General features: G+C 51.6%; 7 protein-coding genes across 7 annotated transcripts; 3 read left to right on the top strand and 4 right to left on the bottom strand.

Moving 5' to 3' along the window:
* Positions 1-1,491: 1,491 nt before the first annotated feature.
* On the bottom strand, positions 1,492-3,596 carry BO94DRAFT_538168 (aromatic prenyltransferase). Its single transcript, XM_025612436.1, has 2 exons — positions 1,898-3,596; positions 1,492-1,843 (listed from the first exon to the last, which is right to left on the bottom strand). The coding sequence occupies exons 1-2, from the start codon at positions 3,175-3,177 to the stop codon at positions 1,720-1,722; spliced, it is 1,404 nt and encodes a 467-aa protein (XP_025464493.1). The 5' UTR covers positions 3,178-3,596; the 3' UTR covers positions 1,492-1,719.
* A 2,177-nt stretch (positions 3,597-5,773) lies between these two features.
* Positions 5,774-6,820, bottom strand: BO94DRAFT_473091 (cinnamoyl-CoA reductase; the record flags this gene model as incomplete). Its single annotated transcript, XM_025608464.1, has 1 exon — positions 5,774-6,820. The coding sequence occupies one exon, from the start codon at positions 6,818-6,820 to the stop codon at positions 5,774-5,776; it is 1,047 nt and encodes a 348-aa protein (XP_025464492.1).
* Positions 6,821-7,928: 1,108 nt separating this feature from the next.
* On the top strand, positions 7,929-9,868 carry BO94DRAFT_472900 (flavin-containing monooxygenase; the record flags this gene model as incomplete). The annotated part of the gene is made up of 4 exons (XM_025608455.1): positions 7,929-8,057; positions 8,115-8,775; positions 8,832-8,992; positions 9,041-9,868. The coding sequence occupies 4 exons, from the start codon at positions 7,929-7,931 to the stop codon at positions 9,866-9,868; spliced, it is 1,779 nt and encodes a 592-aa protein (XP_025464491.1).
* Positions 9,869-11,092: 1,224 nt separating this feature from the next.
* Positions 11,093-12,396, top strand: BO94DRAFT_196481 (uncharacterized protein). Its single transcript, XM_025606073.1, has one exon. It carries the CDS (start codon positions 11,302-11,304, stop codon positions 12,355-12,357), a length of 1,056 nt encoding a protein of 351 aa, XP_025464490.1. The 5' UTR covers positions 11,093-11,301; the 3' UTR covers positions 12,358-12,396.
* An 893-nt stretch (positions 12,397-13,289) lies between these two features.
* On the bottom strand, positions 13,290-14,043 carry BO94DRAFT_538164 (uncharacterized protein). The gene is made up of 3 exons (XM_025612435.1): positions 13,655-14,043; positions 13,555-13,604; positions 13,290-13,477 (listed from the first exon to the last, which is right to left on the bottom strand). The coding sequence occupies exons 1-3, from the start codon at positions 13,774-13,776 to the stop codon at positions 13,377-13,379; spliced, it is 273 nt and encodes a 90-aa protein (XP_025464489.1). The 5' UTR covers positions 13,777-14,043; the 3' UTR covers positions 13,290-13,376.
* A 790-nt stretch (positions 14,044-14,833) lies between these two features.
* On the top strand, positions 14,834-15,902 carry BO94DRAFT_604586 (uncharacterized protein). Its single transcript, XM_025616463.1, has one exon. It carries the CDS (start codon positions 15,277-15,279, stop codon positions 15,529-15,531), a length of 255 nt encoding a protein of 84 aa, XP_025464488.1. The 5' UTR covers positions 14,834-15,276; the 3' UTR covers positions 15,532-15,902.
* Positions 15,903-16,633: 731 nt separating this feature from the next.
* Positions 16,634-17,839, bottom strand: BO94DRAFT_426427 (uncharacterized protein; the record flags this gene model as incomplete). The annotated part of the gene is made up of 4 exons (XM_025607444.1): positions 16,634-16,712; positions 16,774-17,207; positions 17,269-17,525; positions 17,608-17,839. Coding segments are annotated over 4 exons (1,002 nt in total), but the record flags the coding sequence as incomplete, so codon positions are not given.
* Positions 17,840-18,347: the final 508 nt, after the last annotated feature.

Here is an 18,347-nt window from a genome sequence, read left to right as displayed (position 1 = left end):
TGTTAAGGGGCTTTATGAGCTTTTTCAACTTTGGGTATGGAGTCGTGGACAGTGCCGGATTTTGGGGGGGGGGTTCTCTCGGCCGAGTCTTCTCTTCGTTGAAAGTGAAGCGTCGTCATTGAAGCAATGGATCCAGATGAATATGAAGAAGTGTCAAAACCTGGAAATGAGGGCCGGAAAGACCCCGACAAACTCTGGGCGATTTGGAAAGAAGGGTCACAACTTGATGAGGTGGAGCCACGTATGGAATGAAGGTTTGACCAGGATTGAAGGATGGAGGACGACTCTCTTTTGGCACACCATGAATAAAGGAAATGGTTGAAGACTCCGCTGCAGCCGATATTGGCTGTAAAGAGTCAAAACAATAATATTCAACTCGTCGATTTGAGCTTAGTGTACGGGTCATGTCTGTGACTAGCGTCTCGCTGGCGGCTGGGATATGAAGGTGCCACATGGCGGCCACCGATCTAGATTTTAGAAGCCGTGAAGAATGCGTGACCCAGGGTTTGCTGAACTGCCCCTCTTGGTCCCTAGAGTCAGATCTCAACCAGACTCTGAAGGCGCCAGAATGTCCTTAGTGGGGAGCTACTCGGGGACGCGCAGCTGCCCCATCGTCTAGGTTTATGGAATGTTCTTCTGCAGTGGAAGCAGGGACATAGTCAGTATTTTGACTGAACCCAAATCCTTCACACGCCACTTAAGATGAATACATACTTCAATGCCAAGCAAAGGAATGCCCGACAAATCCCATGTGGCCGGCTGGCAGCAGCCATTGCTATTACTTAGTATTGATGCACACACATACCGGCTAACCCAACTAGGAAATTACCCCTCAGAGCGGAGAACCGAGAAAAAGCTGTCGGCTATGGCGGAAATTAGTAGAAAATGGGAGAACTAGAAGCAGGTGCAGACTTCCATGATATCGATCCACACGTGTTGAACTTGAACGAGACTTTGTTGCTGCGTATATTCGCTTCCTTGGCCCTTGAGCCCTGCCCCTCTGTCGATCCGACACGTGTTGACCGGAGGGCGTCGCGAGCACACGGTGGTGGGCCGGAGAACGGCCACGGCGGGGCGCCGACCGACTGACTGCCACCAGCGATGCGCCCGATGCAGTTCTGGGAATAGCCCTCTGCAAGACATGGAGATTTTAATTTCCCGTGTCTTACGGTGCGCCAAGTGAAACCTGCACAATGATTTCATGCCCCTTCTTCAGGCCTGGACCGGGAAATTCCAACACGTGTAGCACACCATGTCTGGCTCATGAGGTCATGACGTGGTGAAACTCGCAAGCGAAGGAGCAGTTGGATAGTGATAGTCGACACCTTGTGCACCTCGGGCAGACAGCTGGAGCACGCTGCCATTTTGCGTGGGCCAACGTGATCCGAGGATGTCAAAGTGCAAAATTGGACGCCCGGGTGTGGCCCGTTCGAGTGGAGCCCGCGCTTTACTGGCTTGCGAAGGAGACCCGCTTGGCTCGGGACTTAGTAGGTCATTTCTCGGTGTTCTACGGAGTATAGTACTACGGATGTTCTGTGGGTGTGCCTCTTGTAAGCCTGGGTCTCGTGATCCTTCCTGGCTCCGGGTGGTAGAATAGGTAGGTAGTCATAATAGCTATGTACAGTAGGAAGCGAAATATTGTGTAGAAGAGCCAGAAGATGAGGAAGGAAAAACATACACAGGTCGTTGGTCATAAATCATTCTGCCAGGTCCACGAGCTCATCCCAGAACGAGCTTTTCGCTCTGAGCATTGATGTACGATACAACCCGGAGGTCACCACCCGCTTGGACCGAGCACGCAATGTATGTGTGGAGACCCCTCTCCTGAAGGGAATCCTGTGTACTGCAATGAGTAGTTAGCTGTAGTGCATTCATAAGACGTATAACGCAAACTCACAATACTTTGCGGAAGGCGTCGGAGTAGGTAGGCATATTGAGCTTTTCAGACTGGCCGTTGGCCCCGTACATGTACTCATTCAGTGCCGTCACTACATGCCAGTCACTCGGCGCGTAATGTCGGGCGGGAATATAAATCTTGACCTTCGGGGTCGTGCCCCCTGGGCGGAACTCCATGTTGTACAAAATGCCTCCCGTGCGATGATTACCCCCTGGCAGCGGTGTGTCCTCAGGAACACCAACCTGTCCTAGCAGCGCGTCCCACAGCCTCCTCAGATTCTGCAGCCCGACATCCAATGAGTGACCGGTGATTCGGTTTCCCAGCGTCATCATCTGACGAACTGAGGCAAAGCTCGTCTGGCGATTGCGAAAGTAAATCTTGAGCCGCGAGTCCACAGCTGGGATCATGTCAATAGCTAGCATATCCATCTCCAGGGGCGGTGTCGAAACGTCGTTGGCAAAGTCTTCAAACAGTGCAAAGGCGCCCAGTCGGTCATGGTCAGTACAAAGGGGTGCCGTGCGAATGGCTTGCGCGAGGACTTGCAGGTTAGTCTGGTTTGTCGCCCGGGCCCTGAAACCGGGGAAGAAGTATGCCTTGCTGGTGATATCATTGTCGCCCAAGTCAAATGCGTAGAAGATCTTGGAGGGATGGCCCTCCATGTAGCCCCTGGGGTGTGTGTCCGGGGCCAACGCCCGGTCAAAATGGTCAAACCACTCCCAATCAGTGTTGGGAGAAGTGTGTCGCAAGACGTGCCGGAAGCGCGAGTCTGCCGTTTGGTTGTCGGGATCCACTGGCGTTCCGGCATTAGGGCCCACGGGCTCGATTGAGAACCGAACCGTTGGAGACCTGTTTCCTGTATGCCAGTCCCAACTCAGCTCAATCGGGTTGTGGTTGTCCGTCATGAAACTCGGCCATCTCTGTGCGCCGGGCTCATTCGCAACACCGAGGTGCGGAGCGATGCTGCAACTGAAGAAGGCCAGGATACGTTGCTGTGCGCCATCCGAGTACCCTGCATCCTGAAGGAGCAAACTGAGCACGTACCCGGTGGTCTGCCACCAAAATCGTCCATGGGGCGTAAGAAATTCACGGATGTCGTAATCAACCTGCTGCCAGACCGAGGGTAGAAAGTATTGCGCTCCACTCGATTGAAGAAGGTGCGATTTCGCATGTTCTGGAATTAGGTTGAGCAGAGTTGACAAGAACGGATATATCGCTGTGATTAGGAATCGCGGCAGAATGCGCAAAGCTGCTGGAGGCAGCTGGGGAGTAACGCTGGTCATTTTAGCAAGCCACAAGTAAATGCAAGGAAGAGTTGTACCACCACAAGTAGCTGCGCGAGGGATACCCTTCTAAGTACTACTTGGCTGGGTACGGAAGCAGACTGCAGGACTGCATCTCCACGACCGCTACCTTCCGAGCAGTGGGCGCACAAGAATCCGCATGGATCCTTTATAAGGAGTTGACGGAGATTGACTGTGGCCCGGTCTAATCAGGACCAATCCCTGAGGTCGCTCCGTGCAGTGGGTAAGCCAGCTGGGATCCTGTCATGCTAGCCATGGATTACATGGGCCGTGCTGTTTCGGATCAACCAGGCTTTCTGTTACCGCACGGCGTGCGATGCTCACTCGGCGCGATGCCGTCATCATAGGGGTGCAACCACGCGCTCTACGGCTTGGTTCTTACCGGCAGCAGCCAAGAGCTGAAAACGGAGGGGGGAGTGTTTATCGAGTACGACTAGGTACAGTAGTAGTACACTACCTATGGGATGGCAACAACGGGAGGGTGGGGACGTGCGTGAATACATCCATGGCTGGTGCGGTGGGCCTCGTGTGGTTTGCCCTCCGCCGCGCCGTGCCGGCAACCTACCCAAGCTAGGAAGGAAGTACTGTACCGTATCGTTTGAGCGTTGTGTGCCGAGGAATAATCCCTTTCCCCTGACCTCCTGCTGTCAAAGAGACATCCAGGACGTCCCCCAACTACAATCCGGCTTCTGCCTGCGGTGTTACACCTGTGTTTCTCTGTCAAAGGCACATGGCATTCTGTCGTCAGAGTGTTTAAAACGAACTTGGGATTGAGAAACATTGGCATGATGGTTATTCGCCTGGAGACGCCACCCTCATTACACCGCCACAGCCACATGTGACGCTGCTAGCACACTTCCTTATTTCCAAACTTCCAAGACCAGGTCAGAAGCTAGCATGCTTCGATTCTGTTCTACGGTTCTGCATTTATTAAAACCAATCTATTCATTATCCACCCGAGCGTGAGAAGGCGAATCCAGCCCGCCATCCTCTCGGGGGTTCCAATCAACGACGGGGGTCCCCTGCATCACTGCATGGCACGGCGGTCGGGATGCCCACCTTGGTGCTTCTACCCTTGTCCAGCTTACATGGACCGTGGAGCAACCACGCCCGAAGTCGCCTCTCGGAGGCCACTCAACGTGATTTATCTGCATGATCTTACACCATGGCGCCTGATCATGAACCACATGGCCGTATTTAGGGAACCTTACTCATCCTTTTGAGCCATTCACCCCCCAGGCCAGAGTTGAAGATTATGGAGACCGCAATGACGGAACCACGGTACCGAGAGCGATAACGCGGCCGTCGCGTCCCGGCGAAATCCGTCATCGGCATTTGCATTAGTGCGCAGCTGCATCCCGACAATAACGAAGTCCTGTAGCATTCCTCCATGGTTGAAGGTAAACGGGACCGTGGTCCGGATTATTAATTGCAAAGTGATCCAAGCCCGCCATGCAGCCTCGTTTGTTCTAGATCACGCGGATGCCGCAACTCGCAATCATGGTGGGTCAGTAGTTACGAGTTCACGCCAGGACAGTGCCTCGCAAGTCGCAACAAAACCTCGGTTCCCCGCACGGAGACTTCTTCCACGGCGCTGTTGACAAATATCATATCCTCCCCTTGACAGGCCTTTATTCTCTAGCTGCCGCTTTCTGTGCGGCTGTTTCTCCCACATGTCTCTACCACTTGTTTCTACCACTAACGGATCATAACACTGACAGCCAGGCTGCCACCACCATAGTCCATGATATGCTTCCTAGTAAGGGGTACGGGATGGTGGGGTGACCCTGTTACCTCTGATCGGCAGGCGAGCAAAGGGTTTACTGTGTCCACGATACCGCTGATCCCTGAGCGTCGCTGGTAGTCGGCGGTTTTCTACATCATTCCCCCCCCCCCCCCCAGAACAAGAACCACGATCGACACTAGCACTACCAGAAGAGGCGATGACCGGAAAAGAAGCGCGGCAAAGCGATAAACTTACTGCCCCTCCTGGCTCCTCAGCTGACACTCAGCCCAGCCCACGTTGTCCGCGCGATCTACAGTCTATACGGAAAACAACAATCTAATCTCCAAATCCTATAGTTAATCAGCCAAACCTTTGTACGATCCGTCCCACGTCCTCGGTCCTTCCCAAAGTCTAAATATGATACCTAACCCCCTCCTCATCATTTCCACAAGCGTACGACATAGATTAACCCATCCATCCTGGTATAACACATTGTGGCTGAGGATCGAAACTAAGAGAGTATGCAATATGCAGTCCGTCGATCTGTGCATATCCGTCCCCGAGGTTGACATATTATTACCGCGACAATTTCCCTATCAGGAGAAGTATGGATTAATTACCGAATATAGAAAGCCGCTCCACCAAGCCTACCAGACTAGTACATATCCGTGAGGATATGTCCGCGCATTACGAGGCACCGGATTACCGAACCGGAATGCGATAAGTAGAGTCGGGCTTATGCACCTCGAAGATTGTATAATTCCAATCGTGTGCGAAGAGCTAACACGAAGAGCTAACACTGATACCAGCCAGTTGAGTAGTTTGTGCAGTTTCTGCCAATGACGTCAATCAAATCAAAGATCCCATCCTATCTACGAAACCTCCTTCCCCCATCAATCCTAAATATTGCATCGCTACATCCGAAACAGCCTCCTCGAAAGGCCGGAGTTTGATCCCCAGGATCCTCTCCGTCTCGGACGAATCATACGCAATAGGTAGAGTGTGTAGCGACCCGCACTCAAAGATCCCCTCCGCGACTGCTTTAGGGAACTTCTTCTCGATGATTTCCCAGACCCTTGAGAAATCAACCACAGTGCATGCCCCGAAGCTTGTCGGGGTGTCTGGGGTTGGTTCAAGTTCGAGGACTTTCATATGCACGGCGGCTAGATCATCGATATGCACGAACCCGCCGTGCATATGACTAGGGATACCCGATCCCGTGAACCCCCGAAGAAGCATGCCGCAAGACGACCGATTATTGCGAGCGGTGTTCGCGTCATAGATTCGCTCGTCGCGGCCGAAGACGTAGCCCGGGATGATGTGGGCGACGGAGAAATGGGGTTTTTTTGTTTCCATGAATGAGTCGGTCATGTTTAACTCGGTGATCTTTGCGAGAATGTAGGCTTCGAAAATGGAGGTGAAGGCGGAGGGGAGGGCGGGAAGATGGATGCGGGTGGTTGCGGTTGCGGTGATGTATGGGTTGGGGATTGGGTCCAGCGTGCCAACGATGGAGGACGTGATGACGATGCGTTTGATGCTGGGGTATTTGAGCGCTGTAGAGAGAAGGTTGGCCGGGCCGGTGATGCTCGGGGTCCAGATTTGGGTTGTGGCGTCGAAGCCGGGGACGGGGACTGGGGAGCCGGCGTAGATCACGTAGGTTATGTCCTTTAGGGCGGAATCGAAGGCATTGGGGGTCGTGGAGTCGGGTATTATGATGCTGGAGAGTCGGTCGCCCGGAGAGAGACTCTGGATGGCAGAATTGGCCAGAATGGAGTCTGCCTTTTCTTGGGAGCGGGTTGTGATTCGAACGTCGTAGGCGGAAGACTTGAGGATCTCAATGAGGATGCGGAAGCCAATTAGGCCGGTCGCGCCGGTTAGCAAAATAATGGGAGCCATGGTGCTTTGGGGAGTTGTGAAGGATCTCTCTAATTGATGTTAGTTGGGCTTGTTGGGTGAGAAGGAGCTGAGACGTACATGCTACTTTCGAATGATTGGTACGTGATTGTGAGCTGAAGATGAGCTTTGAGAAGGGCTTTTCGGGGGTTTATATAGCAATACCATTGATATTTTTGCGTGGAGGGCAGGCATGTTTGGTGCTAGGTGTCAGTCATGATTCTCTGCTGGATATGTTACTACTTGTTCAGCGGATTGACACCATCCACTGTACTATCGTCCAGTGTAGCCATGCCGACTGCTCTTAAACGGCCTGGCCAATCATGTGTCAGGGACCTTGGCTTATCGGCTAGCGAGTGGGGGCCCAAGGCATCACAACAGGGGCGCCATGTAACAAGGAATTAATTGTCCGAAAGAAGCCTGTGGGAGCCATTGTAACGAATGGCGATCGATATAGGTAGGGGAGGGTATATTTGGTAGCCTTATGCCTGTAATCATAGTACCCTGTAGATAGTACAAATGTGCGCTGCTGCAGGCATCATTACGCGATGAATTCCTTTGCTTTTGGTCTGACCGGCCTCTAGTTACCCAATCACCCTTCATTCATAATTCAGTGTTCCTGACGCCGTACGGTATACACTCATGTTGAAACAATAGTTGCAAGATGGCGATGCATCTCCTGAAGCGGTGAGGGAGAATCCATGGCTTCGACAGCGGCCAATTTCCCCCAAACACGGGCGAGCCGAGCTACCACCGGTCCGTTGGAATTTAGCGCCCCCACCATGTGGAAAGCCGATGACCCCTCGCCCATCCTCCGTTCATCAAGGTGGCATGCTCCTGCTCCCAGCTCAACACTTTGTGCCCGGTCTGTCCGGATTCAAATCAAGGTGGAGCTTAAAGGTTAGTTCCGAACCTGACGAAGGTGACGGCATGACCACTACACGCCACCAATCAGCTGGTGGCTATCGGCTGCCCCGATGGCAATCACCGGCCCTGCATGGCGCCTCGGTTATTGAACACTGTCCAGCTCCCGGGACCTTTTAAGCTTCTCTTTCCTTAAATTGTATTCCTCCACCTGCTGTTGAACTAATTGACGGAGAACGTATTCAGAATGGATCCTCTTCAAGCGGACGCGATTCACAACGAACGTCATGTTAAAGTGATCTCTGTGGGCGCGGGCGCCTCCGGATTATGTCTTGCATACAAGTTGCAGCGATCGTTCCAAAACTGGGATCTTACGGTGTGTCTCTTCTTTATGTTTAGGATCTTTGGTCTAGTAAACTGACTGCGACGGAAGATTTACGAAAAGAACCCAGAGATCGCCGGTACGTGGTACGAAAACCGCTACCCGGGCTGCGCCTGCGATGTCCCTTCTCATAACTACGTCTATTCCTTCGAACCCAAGTCAGACTGGTCCTCCGTGTACGCAAGTTCAAGCGAAATCAGAGGATATTTCAATGATTTTGTCGACAAGTATGGGCTGCGCAAACACATTCTCACATCGCACATGGTCACCGAAGCCAGATGGTTTGAGGAATCCGGTCGTTGGGAAGTGACGGTTACGGATTTGACAACGGATCAGACAGTACACAACTGGTGCCATATTCTCGTCCATGCGACAGGATATCTCAATAAGCCTTCTTGGCCAGAGCTTCCTGGGTTGGCGGATTTCAAGGGCATCAAGCTGCACAGTGCGATGTACGATGAGAGTGTATCGCTGGAAGGAAAGAATGTTCTGTTGATTGGAGCGGGCTCGTCGGCTGTTCAGATTCTTCCTGCTATTCAACCGATCGTCAACAGAGTGAAGATATTTATTCGCTCGCCGACTTGGCTGTTGCCGGATATTAGTACGGAGGCGGGCAAGTTCTCCCAAGACCAGATTGAGAGGTTTGTTAATAACCCGGAGAGCGTGATGGAACTGCGCCAGGATAATGAGCGGACGATGAATAGTATTTTCAGTACGTATATCGAATTCTGGTCATTGAAGGACGGATTGCTGATTGATGACTCATAGCAATGTATCTTAAGGATACTGTCCTGCAGGAGCAGGCCAAGGGTCTTCTGACGTCGGTGATGAAGAACGCTTTCCAGGATCAGGAAATGGAGGATCGCCTGATTCCCAAGTTCGCAGTTGGTTGCAAGCGTGTGGTTCCCTCGGGGTTTAAGTACCTTAAGGTATGAGGTCTCTCGTGCAGTCCTTAGAAGGAATTAACACCGTGACAGACGCTCAAGAAAGAAAACGTCGATGTGGTGTATGGCGGAGTCACATCCGTAACACCCTCGGGGTGCATAAGCGATGATGGGCAGGAACATGAAGGCGACATCCTTATCTGCGCCACCGGTTTCGATACTTCTTACATCCCGCGCTATCCTATACTAGGGCCCAATGGCCGCAATCTGCAGACCGAATGGGCCGACTCAATTATGGGATACATGGGAGTCGGTATCTCTGAATTCCCCAACACGTTTACGATGCTTGGCCCCTACACACCCGTTTCGAATGGCCCGACAATGGTTGCAATCGAAGCGCAAGCGGACTACATCTGCTCCTTTATCGACCGCTACCAGACCGAACCCATCCATAGTATGGCCTTGAGGCAGGATGTTTGTGCTGAATTCAAGGAGCATGTTGGTTCGGCGATGCAAAAAGCCGTGTGGACGGACAACTGCCGCAACTCCCACAACAACCACACCATTGGCGGTCGCATTCCCACGACATGGCCCGGAAGCACTCTCCACTACCTCGAAGCCATTCGTGAGCCCCGTGCCGACGACTGGGAGATTCAATACACTGGGAACCGCTTCTCGTGGCTGGGAATTGGGGTTTCCCAGACGGAGTGGGATCCGACGGCGGATTTGGCATATTATATCCGGCAGTCGGACGACGGACAGTGGAACAGTCGGCGCAAGCGGAACCTGGCCATTGCTAAGACTGGGAGCATGGCCCCGCGTGCTCTCCATAGACAGCCCAAGCTTGCTGCTAAGGAAAAGGCATCTGATAAGACCGCGGCTGTGGCGACAGCGGAGCCAGTCCCCGAAGTGGAGGCGTGACCTGGGCAGGAGGTGCGCATCAGCACTGCCTCTTCTTGGTAAGTTGGCTTTTCATGATATGCAAAGATATGCTTTCTCGCATCTAGACACCATTTATATCTTTTGGGCACGGCAAGGAAACTTCTCGATGCACAGCAAAGGCGCAAATGAATCTGGATTTATACAATGAACGACTTTATGAATACGAAAAAAAATCATTGCTTCTAGGCCTCACCTTTTTTCCCCTTCTTGAATTCGTTCGCTCATTCGAGCGCAGTTTAATTCCTCTTTCTTTTATTCGCCATGGGGCCTGAAGCGCTAGTCTTGTGTATAATATGTAACAGCCATCGCTGGTCTCTCACATCTTTTCGTGGTCCTCCTTTGTACTCGCCTTTGCCACTCTTCTCATTATTGCCTTGATGACTTGAGGCTCAGCTGATCGCAACCAGCACCGAAAAGCGAGTTACCTGCGATGGTCACCCGGTAATCTTTTTCATGTTGGGATTTGGTAGCTCCTGGACTCCCGGCCATTCGAGATCATACATTTGACCCAAGGGGGTTGTATGCACTAATGCTTATGACGAGGACCTCGTTGTACGAAATGGAGGTGTTGTTTACGAAGCAGCCCCACAGTGCGTATACACTCATCATGCTCGCTTACCATTCCTGGCATATAGAACCAACACCTTTTGACCATCCTACTGCAATCGGTCCATGGGGCCTGAAGGTCTTTTCTCGTCACGTCCAGGCGTGCCAACATTCACCATGCAGCAGCCAATGCTTTGTCCTACCATATCCTCATCCAACAACGAAAATCTATCACGCAGTGGAGTCATGGACAACTGAGTGGTTCTTTGTCTCTCCCAGAGTAGATATTTCTGGGCTGCCCTCACCCAGCTTGGATCACCAGAGAAGCCAGTTACCCCATGCGGTAAGACCAGGGACGGGCCGGGGGCAGATCCGGTTTGACAGACTCCAACGTCTCCACTGCCACAGCGATCTGCAAGTGGCACCAACGGTCCAGAGCCACTGCTAAGTCTGTTACTGGCTGGGCTTGCTACCCACAAACGATGCCAAACCCAAAAGAACCCATGTCATGCAGTCTCTCGGACATTGCAAAAGCCGACATCCGCAGTCTTTGTTCGTTCTCATCCCCTGACAGCAAGTCCCACGTCGATCTGGTGTCCCTGAAGCCAATGAAATGTGCCAAGGTTGTTGACCTCCGCCTCTCGGGGCTCGAAATGCGCGAGGTTCCGCCACAGGTTGAGGCAATGGACGGATGATTCCTGATTACTGACCCCTGCCCCAATTACCTTTGAGCCATGTACTTAATCACGCCATCGACCCTGGGAATGTTTGCATCTGCGCACTCTCTCATTGCTCTACTTTCAATTAAGCTTCAGAGGAACATTAAGCAGCAGCTTTAATTCAACCTCGATCAACCTGTCAGATCGATGACCATGAACGGACACCCTTCTCCCCGCCGCCTCCTCCTGGTCAGTGTTCCACGCACTGCATCCAATCTGCTTTTGAAGATCCTCAACATTCCTGATCAACCCCATACCGTGACCACCGACCGAGGCGGGTACTTCTTCTATGACGCCTTCGTCAAAGCCGTTAAGGACGGTCGTCTCACTCAATGCCCTTCAGACTGGACCGACGATGCCAAAACTGACGTCCAGTCAGCTTTCCAAGAATGCTTCGACCATCTAGAGGAGTCCTGCAACCTTGCTGAGGGCGAAGGCAATACCATGTTTGCCAAAGAGCATGCCTTCTGGTTCTTCAACCCCATGGCTTCCACGCAAGCCATCTACGGGGATGACAAAGGCCCCTACGACTTTTCCTCCTTCCGTGTCCAAGTCCCCGATGCATACGGTTCTACACGGACATTCTCCCCCAACAATCAAACCGTGTTCCCGGATGAGTACCTACGCACTTGGACAATGCTGTTCATTATCCGCCACCCCGCCATCGTCTTTCCGTCCTTCTGCCGAGCCATGACCAAAGTCTCCAAGATCGGGGTCACGAACGATGCGATAGACCTAGGGACACTAGCTACGAATATGACCCTGCGGTGGACACGTATACTCTTTGACTGGTGCGTAGAACAAACCGGGTCTGCTCCACTCCTGTTGGATGCACATGATGTCATTCATAACCCGGGTGCCGTTGCAAAGTTCTGTCGCCTAGCCGGTCTTGACCCAAACAAGCTGAAGTTCGAGTGGGAGAAGACAGCACAAGCGGACTCCGGGAGTGATGACAGCGCAGCGCAGAACAGTGTTCCCCAACAGCGGGACAATTGGGATGCAGCAAAGTCGATCATGCTCTCTACGTTGCAGGGATCATCAGGTGTGATGAAGGATAAGCAGCCAGGAGTTATTGATATTGCGACGGAGTCAAAGAAATGGAGGGCGGAGTTTGGGGAGGAAATGGCGATGATAGTGGAGAAGGCGGTTAATGATGCGATGCCGGATTATGAGTACTTGAAGGCGAACCGTGTTACTGTGTAGAGCATGAACAGAATACCTGTGTTCGTACTAGGCAGATAGATGCAGGTGACTGCCAACGAGATATACCACCCCCTTTAATTAGCTTTTCACAGTGATCAGGTTCATATAAGGTCCATATTGCAGTGACGAACATTGGCTTGCTAGAAGAATACGTAAATCACCTCCCTTTCGCTAATCAATCTATATCTCTACAAACCGAGCTAGAAAAAAAGTGATGATCCTATACAAAGAACTGTGACAGAAATCACGTAGGCTCTTATCAACTATAGGCCAAATATTTCAACTCCAGGGTACGCAAATCTAAATGATCCCAAGCAAGAAACGAGACAATATCTTGAGTAAATGACTCCATTTCCCCAAAAGCCCATAACGTCCCATACCACCCCATCAATCACGCAAGCGGATCCACTGTCAATGTTATATTTTACCATATCCTAGACATACCATTCATGCTTGTACACATATCTACCCCTATCCCTTCCTCCACAACCAAGCCACAATGCCACCCTATCCTGTTTGCTTCCAACCCCTTCCGCAAAGGTAATTATATTCTGATGAACTCCAATAGAAATATATCTCAGCATAACCTCATGCAGACAAATCACCAAGCTTCACGCTAGTGCCTCTGCTTTGCAGAGTAGTATGCCACTCCATCCCCCTGATAAGTTCAGATCTTCATAGTCATCTGCGTTCTCGGATGCCTTCCTATCTTTAATCTTTTATAAACTTTGGGAGGGGAAAGTCTTATCTGAGAATTTCGTCACGTTCATGCCAATAGGCCAAAATAATATACCGCTGCGATCTAGAGAACGGACGGAAGGAAGACTGTATCCCACCATTTCCGAGGAGATTATGTATCTTGGATTGAGCCCTGATTCACTACTATACGTACTATAGACCTAATGATAAAGGAGAATGAAAACAGATAATTGATTCTATGTTGGCAGTAGGTCATGCTCGGTGGGAATAATAATAACCCCCAGAAAAGGAAATACACAGAGTCCACATTAAGGACACATTCAACCGCAAGTCCATCCAGGAAGTTCAGACTCGTCCTTGGCGACAATGCCCCAAGGGGGGTTGCAGCCGTCCTCGCTTTGGTTGTACAGGTAGTACCAGTCTAAGATTGAGTCAGCATATAGGTCAAGAGAGAGGAATGTCTCAAGATCTGATGGCTTGTTATGTCGTCTCACTTACCGTTGGCACAAACACAGTAGGCGGTGTCAATTCCACAGTCGGGGTTCTCGCTGTAAAAGTGGTAAGCAGCTTATCTTGCAGATATCTTCATGTCACGCACTAGGCATAGCATCCGCTGTCACCACGAGCTTCGAGGTTGGTGAAGCTGGCGTCCTCGGCAGGAGTGGCCAGGGCCGTGAGGGCGGAGGTGGCGAGGACGGAAATGAAGAGGGTGAACTTCATTTTGAAGCTCTTTGGTGTGGTCACAGAGCAGATTAATAAAGATGGTTGGAAAGTTGTTTGACGTTGGAGTTGAGAGAGAATCCTAGATGGGAGCTGGGCTCTCTTATATAGCTTCGATTCGAGGGAATGATGAACTGTCTCGAAAGGAATGATCCTAGTCGGTAAACCTGTTAGACCGCTAGAATAGATGATATGGTGGACAACACATGGCGTTGCGCTCATGGTGAGAATAATTAATGACCCGCTTGTAACAGTGCGATCAGATCCTTGGATGAGTGTCGGTGAGACGTCTTTGGATAGTGAGGACAAGATGAGGCTGGGGAGAGCGACGGCTCAAGGATAGTCAGAAGAAGCCTCCTTCTGGATGAGCTACCGTGAGGCTAGAGTAGTGAGGTTGTATAGGTGGTGGGCCCGTCCTACAACCGGCCGGTTAACAGCCTCAGGCGCTTATGGTGACCACAATGAGCCATTGTCGAGTTGTTGTGATACTCAAGAACGGTCTAATCAGGAGCAATTTTATTTCATTCATCATCAAAGTGTAATTTCAGGAAGATGAGCTATGAAAAGCAGGGCACACACGGTGACGCAAAGGTGAACCCAAGATGTTCCTCTCTGAGCGCTTAGTTCAGAGGACTTATTGGTGGAGGCTCTGGATCGCACCAAATCCATCTGGTCCTATCTCCATCGCAAGGTGGACGGCAGGATACATCTAGGTAAGTGCCAGGAATGACCGTCAATTCTATGGCCTCCCAGGCTCCCAGGGCTCTCTTATGATTGATCGATGAGACAAGACACGTGGGAGTCAGCATGAGAGACTGCGATTGTCGGCAAGTAGGAGATCGGAAAAAGGAAATTCCAGCCTGAATTATCCGAGACATCCGGAGGGGCAGTCAATAATATCGACAAGCTTCACGGAGCTTACCCTCGGAATTCCGGCGGGGTGGTCGATACTGCACCATAAGCACTAGCAGGGATTTCAGGGGATTTCAGGGAACACCGTCAGGGACCGGCCCGGTGGAGTCCCCTCCTCTCTCCACTGATTTCTTGGGGGCCAAACCCCTCGGATATTAAAACAATCGCCCATTGGTCGCTACCGAAGTGATCCGTGACGAGGGTCGTCAATAGTCACAGATACTAGGTATCTACTAGCAATCTGTGACTCGCACCTCATTCCCCTCCCCTCCCCATCCTTTTCCTAATCCCTTCTCTCCTGCTGATACCTTACTTCAAGCGGGCTTAATTTCCGGGCCCATCCCCGATCGCGCTCCTAGTTCTTACATGATTACTCATTAACACTCTCTAGGATCGAAGGTTATGGCCTTGCCACCCCCTGAGTCCTCCCATAGCAGAGGACCGGAACAGAATCGCCTGCTCCAACTGCCGACCGAGCTCTTGGATGAGAGTTTTGCCATTGTTTGATTTCGCCTGTGTCTGGAGTCTAATCAACGTATCTTCGCGTCGGCTATCAATAGTCATGCCTTGGATATAGTGGAGACAGTAATGAACTCGACAGTTCCAGTACAAACACTAATGCTGATGCGAGGCGTTCTTGCGATACGCACTCGTTCGTCCGCTTGCCCGGCCTATGGCGATGCCAGAGGGCTTCTTCATGGAGAACCTTCTGCAGTAGATAGAATCGTCGCAACACCAGCGCAGCTACGCAGATTTGTCAGACTTTCCCATCACAACTACGTCCTGTCCCATCTGTGCATCGACAGATGTCTCCAGCGATGCCTGGATACTCCCCTTGGATGACAAGACTATCCGGAAGGCTTCCGGTTGCCAACATGGACTGAAGAGCACTGAACCCTTCTGTCGTTCTGGCGTGCTATGCTTTTCAATAACCTTAGAACAGAAGGACGCCAAGGATCATTGGCATGGCCGGCTGAGGACTTGGAGAAGTTAGAAATGTACCATGCGGCCCACATTAACTATCCGTACATTGCAATACTGCAGGTGTGACCATACTAAATTTCAATGATCAACTAGACAACCCGGCACACACTGAGAAATCCCCGCTTCACATCTCCTCGCAATCATTGCAGGTACCCAAGCTTCCCCGGAACAGAGAATTTGGCCGGGTATGTCAGCCACCACCATCCCCAGAGGCCATAATGCAAGGCCAGGAACAGAATAGCCGATTTAGCGCTGGATCCGATCTGAAAGACAGCTGTGAGGACGCTGTGGTGGAGTCGGAGGGGGAAAGTGAAAGCCCCGATGAAGCAGACGAATCGTGCAGTTCCGAGTCAGAAGACGGGTTCACCCCTGACGGCTACTCTCTTCGTACCTGGGTCCATCCGTACGTCCCATACACCATCCGTGGCTTTGGCCGAGATCCACCTGGCCAGAAGTGGCGAGATCTGTTTGGGGAGACAGTCGGTTATCAGTTATTGTCCCACATGTCTGCCAACCCCCAGGTAGGTGCGTAAAGTATGTGCATTACTTGGCATATGCTAGACACGGCTTTGCGACATGGGAAGAGCAGAGGATGATTGACTTTGCATAATGGTCTGGCGATGCTCTCGTCGATTCGTCATCATATTACAGGAAATGGTACGCGATTTTGAGCAAGGAGGATATCGCTCATTACAGAGTGAATTTTGCTTTTCGAGGCGATAATGACTTATATATAGTATATATAAGTACTGGATTTGACAAATTACTTTCACCCGGACTGCCAGGGCCTCCAATGGTCCATTCAGTACTCTTTACCGTCTATGAGGAAAGGCCAACAATTATCGGCCCCAGTAAATCTGCATAGTTGTCGTCGGTACTCCGGATCCGTGCCCAACATTTCAAATACTGGATATATTCAGGAGATTGCTGAGCTTTGACTGTACCCTTCTCAGGCGTCTGTCTTATATGTAGCCCACCCGTTGTAGAACTCAACTGGGTATGATCCCGACTTCACATTGAGCGTATAGTCATAGGCGAGGCTATAAACAATATCAGCCATGGTCAAGATCAATCAACGGGGCAAGGTAAGGGAGTCCGTACGACATGTATGCGTAGGTCTGGGGGTTCTTCAAGGCGTCCGCAGTGGTAAATGACCGGGACGACGACTTGCCCGTCATTCTGCGGAACGAGTACTCTTCATTTCCGGAAGGCGTGGTGCGGCTCTGTCCCCAGTACAAGTGGAATAGCTCGTGGTAGAGAACACTTCCAGGGCCTATTATTGCCTTGATTCTTTGGACAGTTACGTCGTCGGGAGGCTTGCTGGAGTAAAAGCTAGTGTCGACGACGGGTTCAGCGGCCACCGAGTGCAGTCGACCTCCGCTGAATGTCTTTGGGCACAGCACAACTATCCCGACCGGGGGCTCGGTGATCGTGAACGCAATGGCATCCGTGGTGCCCTGGCACGGCCCAATGGTGGGATCCCCGTCGCCATACTTGAGGTCCCAGGTGTAGGATACTGTGGCATCACTCCAATACTACAGTTCCGTTCTCATCAGCATCGATTGGAAGCGGCGCAGGGTGAACAATTGTACTTACCGGATAGATCAGGGAGGGGTCCACGCCCTCTTTCTTAGCCACTGACGCTTGTCGTTCCACCATTGCCGGAATGTCGGAAATCTTGATCGCCTTGCCATCCTCCTCCATCAGCGTACCCGTGGAATCTCGCATTTGGCTCGACATGTCCTGACGCACTCTCCACAAATCACCGCATAACAGAAAGGGTCTGTTAGTCAGTTGGCCGTTGTCGGTGTTTCCGCCATTTTCGAGATAACCTTTGACACCATTGATTCGTTCTGCCGTCGTGAGTTACTTTGTCATACGCACTCTGTGCTCTCAGATGGAACTTCCACTTACTCTTCACAGTCTTGGTGTCACTGGAGGAGGGATTAAGAAACATCGCAGCCATCAATCGGTCTGCCTCAGCATAAGTGGCGGCTGACGTGTCCTGGGAGTCCTTCACGGCTTGAAGACCTTCCTTGGCCAAGGTGTAAGCATCGTCGGCCATCGCATTAAGGGCATCCAGGCCATATTCGCTGCAGCCGCCGGGGGCTTCGGACACAACACTATAACGGAACAACTTCTTGAGGGATGCCCGAGAGGACTTGGCTTGGCCAGCCACGGGTCCAATGAAGCTGGCCACGGCGAGCAGCAGCGCCGGATACCATCCCCTGCGTATCAACACCATCTTTACTTCTGTAGGGCGGTATGTGGGCTGACGGTGGTTGTGGGAGTAGGTCCAGGGGAAACCGGCGCCTTTTTACTAGCACATAAGCATGAGCCTTCCGGATCATGTCCGTAGTCGCGCTTGGTCCAGTCCATGTTTGTCTAGTCTCATCATGCCTTTTGGTGACCCCTTTTCGGACCACCCGACTCATGAGGAACGGGGCGCTATTGATGGATGGACCAGTCTGCCAGGTATCGTATAGATAGGCAATATCAATCTCTGGTTTCTCAACATATAGTTCATTACGATGCGCTATTACCTCACGCAGGATCCATATCACCGGTCAATGGCGCAGGACCAGATGGCGGATACGTTGGTCTCCGTATGGTGCTAGTGTAGACTGTAGAGGTCTATACGAAGTAGTATTCTCCGAAATGAGACCCGCTAAGCA

The sequence above is a fragment of the Aspergillus sclerotioniger genome (genome assembly GCF_003184525.1).
Source record: "Aspergillus sclerotioniger CBS 115572 chromosome Unknown BO94scaffold_26, whole genome shotgun sequence".
Lineage (NCBI taxonomy): Eukaryota > Fungi > Ascomycota > Eurotiomycetes > Eurotiales > Aspergillaceae > Aspergillus > Aspergillus sclerotioniger.
The sequence above is the reverse complement of the archived record's forward strand: the minus strand, read 5'-3'. Positions and strand labels throughout refer to the sequence as shown.

Coding starts and splice junctions, on each gene's coding strand:
- BO94DRAFT_538168 (XM_025612436.1), bottom strand. CDS start 3,177: ATGACCAGCGTTACTCCCCAGCTGCCTCCAGCAGCTTTGCGCATTCTG. Junction 1,844..1,897: donor GACGCCTTCCGCAAAGTATT/GTGAGTTTGCGT, acceptor TACTCATTGCAG/TACACAGGATTCCCTTCAGG.
- BO94DRAFT_196481 (XM_025606073.1), top strand. CDS start 11,302: ATGACCATGAACGGACACCCTTCTCCCCGCCGCCTCCTCCTGGTCAGT.
- BO94DRAFT_538164 (XM_025612435.1), bottom strand. CDS start 13,776: ATGAAGTTCACCCTCTTCATTTCCGTCCTCGCCACCTCCGCCCTCACG. Junction 13,605..13,654: donor GACAGCGGATGCTATGCCTA/GTGCGTGACATG, acceptor CCACTTTTACAG/CGAGAACCCCGACTGTGGAA. Junction 13,478..13,554: donor CTACTGTGTTTGTGCCAACG/GTAAGTGAGACG, acceptor ACTCAATCTTAG/ACTGGTACTACCTGTACAAC.
- BO94DRAFT_604586 (XM_025616463.1), top strand. CDS start 15,277: ATGAACTCGACAGTTCCAGTACAAACACTAATGCTGATGCGAGGCGTT.